General features: G+C 41.7%; 1 protein-coding gene across 1 annotated transcript in view; it reads left to right on the top strand.

The window, feature by feature from the left end:
- Window positions 1–296: 296 nt before the first annotated feature.
- Window positions 297–10,013, top strand: part of HIP1 (huntingtin interacting protein 1) — a 96,633-nt gene continuing 86,916 nt past the window's right edge. The window contains exon 1 of the mRNA XM_072138236.1: window positions 297–945. Coding sequence (XP_071994337.1) covers window positions 928–945 — 18 coding nt within the window. The 5' untranslated portion in view covers window positions 297–927. The remainder of the gene's footprint in view (window positions 946–10,013) is intronic.

The following is a 10,013-nucleotide window of genomic DNA, read 5'->3' as shown; positions in this document are numbered from 1 at the left end:
ATAGTGTTGAAGATAGACAGGACTGAAATGACACTCCTCCTGCAGCCTCTAAACCTGACTCATCTGAGGCAAAATATGACTAGATAATCGATAATCTGATGTAGTTTAGGAGATTCTGATCAGACGTTTAGTTCTGGGTGGATTGAGGTGACAAGTCTGAGGGGTTACAAGTGTCACCATCCCTGCACAGTGCTACAGCTAGCCCCTGCTAATCCCCCCTAATCCCAGGCTGAATGCAGTGGTGCTGGGTGTAATCCCGGTGCGATGAGCAGGACTGGAGCAGACATGTCCTCCTCCTCCCCAAGCAGCCACAATACATGGCCATTGTTATTGTAATAGTGGGGGCACATACGCCTCCCCTCCTGTCTGCTCGGGGTTGGGGGGGTCTCTATCCCACAATCCTCTGTCTCCATCCTGCGCCCCTCCTCTCCGGGGCTGTCTCGGCCTCTCCCCCTGCTCGCACTCTCAGCAGCAGCAGGAAGAGTTGGGCGGCTGATGCCAGGCTGTGAGGCTGGAGCACTGCTGGCTGGGTGCATGCAGTGCCAGGCTCCCTCCTCCATTCCCTGCACCCTCTGCCAGTCTGCCCTGCACCCTCTGCCAGCCTGCCCTGCACCCTGTGCCTGCCTGGCTCAGCACCAGCTGCCCTCTGCCTGGTACAGGGGCTCTTTGATGCTGTTTACTTGTCCCTCTCCCTGCATCACCCCTCTGCCTCTTCTTCATCACTTGTGACTACTTTACAGCTTCATCCTTAGTTTTTTTTTTCTCTTGCCCCTTTAACTGCCTCTCCTGGGGTTTTCTTAATTGTGTCCAGGGGAATAATGTGGCTGTTTCCAGCATTGGGATAACTCCTAAACTACATTTTGGGCTCTGGAGGTGGAGCTTGTACTCAGCAACAGCAACAAGGGGGTCTTCAAGTGGCCTGGAAAGATGGACGCTAGCAAAATGGTGAGTGTGATCCAGGACTGTCTACTGTCCCCTATGTGTCTGTGACTAGGGCTTGTATCACACAGCTGCAACTTTATTGATAGGGACTGAGAGGCTTATTGCTGATTTTAGGGGCCGGGAGGGGGCAGGGAAGGCATCCAGACAGATGGTGTCCCTATAGAAGAACGTATGTAAACACATCAGCCACCCTCCCCCGGTGGGTTTGCAGCTGCACTGTCCAACACTAACACTTCAACTTATAAGAAGTCCTCGTGTCCTGTTATTTGAAATTATAGGACCCTTATAAACCTCAGGGGCCACCACGACCAAGGATGGAGAGGGCATCCAGGGAAATGGCACAGTCATGATGGCAGTAAAGTCCTTACGGTGATGTTAGATACATCACTCTACTTTGTGAGTGAATGACCCAAATCATTTCAGAAACACATAGTTGTTACATTTTTTCAATATTTTGTGTTACTTTGTTTTACATCAATACATTCATGTTACTTCCCTTTTGTAGGGTTTTCTTTGCTATTTCATAAATTAGTTTAGTAGTTTGCTACTGTAAGGATAGTCGGGTTCTGTTCACACTGCTGTCAGCTCAGGGGTTTAGAGGAGGTTTATGTCTCTTCTAGATCCAAGAATAATGCAGTTTGTTGAATGAGGTCTGTCTATAACTGTTCCATCACAGCAGCACAGCTACCTCAATCCCCCTTCTACAAGTGTGAACAGAACTTATGATGTGATACCAGTACCATGTAGGAGTCATTCAGGATGGCGGCAAACATAAAAGGATAATGTGCAGTTGTGGAAAAACCTATCATAGAATCCTTACAATTTCATCTGTGTGTTAGAACACATCAGAGATTCGCTATAAGTGCAGCAATTCTGGATATAAAGAAAAATCATCATTCATTTCTAAATCGGCCGCTTTGTTATCATAGACGTTGAGTGTGTTGCTTCTATCAATAAATGGCAATCATATTATGTGAAAAAGTGCTTACCCTGCCAGCCAGGGAGGGGGGGGGGGGGGTAGAGAATTCACCATTAGGTACTGTCAGAATCTTTGTGTAGAGTTTGTGATAAAACTAAAATAAGTTTATGTTCAGGACAAATATATTGCAGATTTTCTGTATTCTGCTCATTGAAGAAATTTACAGTTTAAAAAAATCAGTGTAAATGGAGATTAAGGGGGAGATTTATCACTGTTTCTACGCCAGTTTTGTGGTGTAGATGCAGTGAATTAATCGCAAATTGTTGGCAGTGGTGGGGCGCGGAGGCCGGTGCAGAGGGTGTTCTTTTGAGAAACCAACAAACTTTCTCCTAAAACTATGCCTGGTCGGGGGATCGCCAGGTATATGATACATCTCCCCCTTAGTGTTGGTTCACAGTTTTCAAAATTGTCTTATCAATATCAGATTGACTGGGGTGCAGCACCGATCCTTTCTGCCATATATCTTGAAAATGTTCAGCGCTCCCACAGGTCATGTGCTGTCACATCCATTCAGTATATTGCTCATTCAAGTGGCTTCACTACTTTGGCAAAAGCTACAACATGGAGCTAAATTTGCAGTGCAATATAAAAATTAGACCTGTCTTTCTAATAATGTAACATCCACTCTGATAAACGTAGTGGATTTCTAGATTGTGCCTCTAACTTCTAGACAACTATGAGATGGCATATAGATAATTACAACGGATTTTGCTCCCTTTCAAAATGACAATCTTCATAAATGTCCCTCTTATACTTTTTATTTTACTTAACATGTCTGATAATAATGATATATCTGATTAAATTTAAAACTCTCCAGTCTTACTCGCCTTTAATTTGTTTGAGTTATCCCTATAACACCCAACTTTTGGGTGAGAGAAAGAAGGAGAAAAAGTCACTCCCCCTTTTCTAAACCGCACCCATTGCCCCACTTGCAAGCATAGTATAATATTGACCTTAATGGCTCCCATTAATTTGCTCTTCCTGTGGCCCCCTGTCCTCCATCCTCCTCTTCCTGTGGCCCCTTGTCCTCCATCCTCCTCTTACTATGGCCCCCTGTCCTCCATCCTCCTTTTTTTGTGGCCTCCTGTCCGCCATCCTCCTCTTACTGTGGCCCCCTGTCCTCCATCCTCCTCTTACTGTGGCCCCCTGTCCTACATCCTCCTCTTACTGTGGCCTCCTGTCCTACATCCTCCTCTTACTGTGGTCCCTCCCCCGTTTCTTGGTATTAAACATGGTTACTTACCTTCCCTCATTCCCCTGCAGCAATCCTTCTTCCTCTTCTCCCAGGGTCTGACTGTGACTCGGAGGAGGGTGTGGGGCCAGCCGAGGGGTGGAGCTACCACCTCACTTAACTCCTTCAGAGACATGTGAGGAGGTAGCAGGAGCTGCTCTGCAGCTGTAATGTATGGGACCAGGAGGAGGAGGGACAAACCTGGGCAGAGAGGGACAGCCCGGGACAATCTCCCAACAGGGACAGTTGGGAGCTACCGTATATTATCCCTGGAAAATGCACACTCTTTACTCATACAAGTTGTAAAAGTGCTGAAATCTGTCTTTAGTTATGTAAAGTGATTGATAAATCTGTCCCCTCATGTTCTAGGGAAGGCTGGCGCTGAGACTACGGTGCGTTTGTTTTCATGTGGATCTATAGCAATGGATGCTGCACATCTGATCCTTATAAGGACGTGTTTTAATAATGTGTCATATTCCGTCACATTCTAGACATTCATAGAACATTATCAGATGTTTGTGGGATTTTATATTTTTGGAAAAGGTTTAGTGATGGATATTTCATAATGGGAAACATTGTGCTGGAGCATCCATTAGCTCTATTAAAGGGTTTGGCTACTTATAGCAAACTTACCGGTGTTCGTATCAGACACTAATTTGCTGCTAGCCACATGACCAGCAGGACTCAGGTCTTCCTTTGATGTATATGTCCTGCTGGTCATCTGGATGGATGGGAATGTACAGTCATTACTGTATACCTCTCTCATATAAGTGGTTGGGTGGGTGCATGCACATACATGCCATTTTGAGAATGTCTTGTGCCCTTTTTTGGGAAGTGGCAACTTAATGTGCCCATGTCACCTACTGAATATGGATATTGATATCCCCAGTATTCTAGGACTCGGATTTCTACTAGCCGGGATTGTCCACTACACTTAAAGGGATTGTCCACTTTCATCCAACAGTACTGTTTCTGTTATGAAATGTTATACAATTTTTCAATATACTTTCTGTATCAATTCATCACAGTCTTCTACATCTCTGCTTGCTGTCATTATATGAAAGCTTCATTGTTTACTATCTGTGGACAGAAATCTGTCCCCGGTCTTGTGATGTCACACACGGCTCATTATATCACACTGACCTATGTGATACTGGAAGTAAAGATAGAAAATGTCTATACAATGTCAACAATCTATAAAACCACAAGAAATTGATACTGAAAGTATATTGGAAAATTGTATAACTTTCATTACCTGAACAATATAAATTATTTGCTGGATAGTGGACAACCCCTTTAACAATTATGATTTAATATCATTTAGCAAATCCTCATACAGACAAGTTTGTGGTTTTCTACTGACTGTGAAACCACAAGCCTCAGCATGCCTTCCCAGATACCTTACAACATGTAGAAACATGTCACTCATCAACATCTGCAGAATTTCATGGCTAGACACTGAAGAGATCCTAGGACCAGATAACAAAACATAGAGCGAGGCGTCATGTGACAAATAATCTGGATGTAATATTGATCATGTAAATAGAAGAGTAGATTGTTTCAGAGAAATAGCAATCTATAAATATAGATGCGGTCCTGCATCCCTGTGCGCACGCATCCGAGGCTTTCCGCAAAGATTTTTTTGATATCCGCTTGGAAAATAGTCTAAATAAACCCCATTGCAGTGTGACTACTCCTCCTGTTGATCTGTGGTGGTGCAGCAAAAATCGGATGGTCCCCTTGTATTTTTTTTTTGTGCACAAAACAAGCATCAAATTTTAATGGTGTGAACATCACCCTAAGGATTTTCTACTGAATAGCTTTTAAGATGGTCAGACACTATCAAGTAGCACATAGACAGGTGGCAGACACGTGAGGGATGTTTAATTGTGAAGACCGCGGGAAGCAGGAAGGCTTAGATTACAATTAATACAATTTAGGAGATGGGAGACAATAGCTGCATAGACTGAAGGCTGAAGGTGTAAAGGAGAGCGCATGACCTGTGGTAATAAGATGTATAAAATGTGTACAGGTTTCTGCTTCTTTTTGATGATTTGCGCTAATTTATCAACATACTTGTGGTTTTGTTTTATACAAATTACAAATATTGTACCTGTCGAAACCGTTACTCTGTTGTGCCACTAATTTACATACTACAATGATAGTGATTGCAATGATTTTAAAGTGGGTTGTATGTTATTTTCTATCTATAGGATCTGATCAGTCGGGGTTCGACAGCTGGATGCCCCACTGTTCATGAGAACTGCCATCCACAGATGCTGGGGGTCTCATTCTCAGTCATTAAATGAGGATGTTGTCTGCCGCACCAATCAATACTATGGCTGTGTCATAAATTGCTGAGCACAGCGCATAGATATCCCCAGCAAACCTATTCACTAGTCTATGAGAGTGCTGGAGCACACATGCTCCACCTGCCTTTTTATTCAATTAGTATGAATATGACCCCCATTCTTATTAACTGTAGGGTTGTGTTCTCCAAGTAGTTGGACCCCCGCTGATCAGATTGTCATCTCCTATCCTGTGGATAGGATATAACAATCAAAATTGGTGCAACTCGTTTAATGTAAGATAGTAAAACTAGCATTTACTTATAGGAACACATTCGCTAACAGGACCAACATTAAAACTATTGGCAGATGACATAATACTATTGACCCTTCACCACCTCCAACAACTTCAACTCTTACCATTAATAGGTGCCACTCCATAATAATAAGAATTCCTTTATTTATATAGCGCACACAGATTACGCAGCGCTACACAGAGTTTGCCAAATCAGTCCCTGTCCCCAATGGGGCTCACAATCTAATCAACCTACCAGTATGTTTTGGAGTGTGGGAGGAAACCGGAGGACCCGGAGGAAACTCACACAAACAATCCATAGATTATATACAATGCCCCAATGGGTGATGTGTGTAATCAACTATTCTCACGTATTACAAATTGCCTAGACTTTACCAATATACCCTTAATTTCACCCACCCCCAAATCTGGATTAAAACATAACTTTCTTTATATGTTAACATATGTTAACATAGAAACTTCTTTGTAAGTGGAAACAAAAGAAATCAAAAAAGTTACTGTTATGTTATTGTATTTCTCTTCTTCCCCAAATAGGGGCTTATTAAATGGCCATTTCATAACTGTATTTATTTTTAGGCCAGGTATCATGTGCAAACTGAGGTGTTGTAATGTGGAGTGAGGAAATCAATACTTTACATACCAGACCTTAATATTCTTTAAGAACTGAAAGTTGTAGTATAATAAGCTAAGGCCTCTTCCACACTTGCGTTGAAGATCACGTCAGGGTCTGATCAGGGTTTGGTCAGTGAAAAACTGACATTTTCCAATGTCAATCAGTTTTCAGTCAGAGTTTGTTCAGTGTCTCAGTTTTTCACGCGCATTTTCAATGCGTTTTTCACGCGCAGATAATACGAGTGAGCAGGCCTGTGGTCTATCTTTTCTATAGCAATTGATGCGTGAAAAACGCATTGGACTTGCATGTGTCTCAGAGTGCAATGCATTTTTGATGCATCTCCATAGACTAGTATGGTGCGTTATTCACGCACGTGACTTGCAAAAGTGGAGCATGCTGAGATGCTGCATGTGTGCGTGAAAAGAAATGCAAGTCTGAAAAAGCTTGATTACAATGGGTCACACTGCAATGCAAGTTCTGCGCGTCAAAAGCACAAGCAGAACACGCGTGAAAAATGCAAGCGTGAAAGAGGCCTTAGATGACATCTAGGAGGATGATTCCCATCCATGTCTCACAGATATTAGATGATGGCTTTCATCTCTATAACTAGCAGTTGTCGCCAGTGGCTGGATATGAGAAGGGCTTACTGATAATGCAGCTATGGTAACACTGAGGTAAGTTAGTTACTGTGACATCCTATGGGGGATGAAATTCTTCAATCAAATTGTCAGATAATTTGTGTATCCCTGTGACATTGTAGTTGTGTATTTCTCAAAATAGTCTTCTTGTGACATTATAATGGGGTCTTAGTGCTGTACCCAGCTGCGGAATCACAATCTTGTTCTTGTGAAGCAAGCTGCTGTGATATCGCTAGTAGTTTCTAGTCAGGTAAGCCAAAGTGATGTCACAAGTAGGTTTTACTTGCTTCCTTTCTGTGACATCACAAGTAGTTTCCTTTCCATTCAGGAAATCCGAAGTGATGTCACAAGTAGGTTTTACTTGCTTCCTTTCTGTGACATCACAAGTAGTTTCCTTTCCATTCAGGAAATCCGAAGAGATGTCACAAGTAGGTTTTACTTGCTTGCTGTGACATCACAAGACGCAAGCTGCTGTGACATCGCAAGTAGTTTCTAGTCAGGTAAGCCAAAGTGATGTCACAAGTAGCTTTTACTTGTTTACATGCTGTGGTGACATCACCAGAAGCAAGCTGCTGTGACATCACAAGTAGTTTGCAATCAGTTAAGCCAAAGTGATGTCATAAGTAGGTTTTACTTGCTTGCTTTGACATCACAAGCTGGGTTTTACCCGCCTGCTGTGGCATTGGAAGCAGTTTCCATTCAGGTCAGCCAAAGTGATGTCACAAGTAGATTTCTACTTGCTGTGACATCACTAGAAGCAACATACCGTGACATCATAAATAGTTTCCAGTCAGGTAAGCCAAAGTGGTGTCATAAGTAGGTTTTACTTGCATGCTGTGACATCACAAGGGCGTGTTACAGTCATGAAACCTACGGTGAAATATTTTAGAATTGGTGAAATCTATGAATGAAGGGCTCTAAATCAGATTTAGAAAATGTTCTAATATGTACGGTTCTCCTGTGAATATTTGCCTCATAGTTGTTTAAGGTCTTCTTAAACCTTATAATTCAAGGGGAGACACTTAGGGGCACATTTACTTACCCGTACCATCGCGATCCCTGATGTGCGTTGTCCGACGAGGATTCGGAGCTGCCGCGATTCACTAAGATTGTGCGTCCAATTTCCTACATGTGTCACTTCCTCCGCTGAGGTCCGCCGGACTTCACCATCTTCTTCGCAGTGCATGTAAGTGCTTGGCTTGCGACACAATTTTGAATGTTAAATCCCGCACTTAGTCCGAATCAGTCGGGTTGTCCATGGCCATGCCCCCCTATTTGTGTTGCATGAAAAAAAAAAAATCCAATCGCGTGCGCCAAAAAACACAGTTAAATGTAAAACGGAAAAAGACGGGAAACCCGTTGAAAATGCTGTCCGCGGACTCTTAGTAAATGTGTCCCTTATGTCTGAGGAAAAGTGAATTAGACCTTAAACTTGGTCCCCGCTACAACTAGAAGAGGTGCTGTATCTGGGGACATACCAGTGGACATGTGTGCTGGTACATCAGGGGAGTGGATTATCACATCATAAAGTTAAAAACACTCTGGCTATGCTCAGACGGACCTTGGGGTGCCCAGACATCATGGACCAGACATTGTTCCAAGGAAAGTACTCCTAGCATCATACGAGTCTTGTGGACAGCAGTGTTCGGTCCATGTAAAACTGTACGTGATTCACAAACTGAACATCATGTGTGCCTTTAGCCTAAAACTGAATGGGAAAGATTTAGGAGTAGCACATTTTGCACCTCTGTGCTGTGAAGCTTCTTGCCTCCTAATGCATTAAGAGGTGAACACACCCTTTATATATATTACGGGCATCTCCTGCGTCTGGATCTCAAGTCCAGCGCCTTTCCTGGCAAGTCCTGTTCTGACATGACCACTTTTCAAAAATTCTATAACCTATGTGAGAAATGTCCCCCATAGTTGTAGTTTTGGATATATTATCAATCTTCAATAGTTCTTCCTAAATATGCTTAGTAATAACATCCAACTACCTTCTGTTCTGTGGTCTGGTAGTTTTTGGCGGGTTCTGTCACTGGGTACATGAAGTACATTTCTCCACCTTTGCTTTGACTGCTTTGTAATTGAGGGAATATTTTTTTAAGCCTTGTGATATTTTTATACTGGGTGTATTCTGTTTCTGGGACTTTTTCTTGTTTTCTCCTAGATTTCCATTGGCGTCTATTAAAAAATGCCTAAAAATAGCAAAATATAATTTCTTGTACTGGATAGGTTAGCGGAAAATTAAACTGTCTCAAAGCATAAATGTGGAAGCTGATGTGATACGGAAATGGGTAAGAAAACACAGCTAATATATTATTATACTACCGGTTTTCATAAAAGTAACATTTAGTAGTAGTGGTGTGAATAATTGTATTCCTAAAGATAGCATATAGTCAAAGCATTGATACTACTTGTACATACAGTCATGGTACTTTTACTACTTGTATCCATAATGGTAATATTTAGTCATTAGTCCTGTTACTATGTTCCTGTTACTTATATTCATTATGGCAACATATGTATAAGTAACATACAGTCAGAGCACAGTTATTATCTGTGTTCATAGAGGTAGCATGCAGCTCTATTGCTTGTTACTACTTGTATATTTATATAGTAACATACAGTAGAGGTGTTGTTACTACATGTAATATAAAGGTAACATATAGTAAAGGTGTGGTTACTACCTGTAGTATAAAGCTAATGTACAGTAGAATTTCTGTTACCACCTAAAGTATAAAGGTTGAAGAGCATGGACAATAGCAATAGATACACATATTATTATGTAAATTCAGACTGTATTACTGTCAAATAGATTTTCCAGATATTAACTTCATTATGGAGCTTTGTAACCAGATAACAATTGTTATTTCTGGCTTGTATTACATTTTTTTATGATTTCTAGAAGCTCTAATGTTTCTATGCACTTTACTGTACATTCATAGGGTGTTTCCAGGCAATTCACATTAATAGCCTATCTATAAATCATAAAATTATTACATTTAC

The sequence above is a fragment of the Engystomops pustulosus genome, chromosome 2 (genome assembly GCF_040894005.1).
Source record: "Engystomops pustulosus chromosome 2, aEngPut4.maternal, whole genome shotgun sequence".
Taxonomy (NCBI): Eukaryota; Metazoa; Chordata; class Amphibia; order Anura; family Leptodactylidae; genus Engystomops; species Engystomops pustulosus.
The sequence above is the reverse complement of the archived record's forward strand: the minus strand, read 5'-3'. Positions and strand labels throughout refer to the sequence as shown.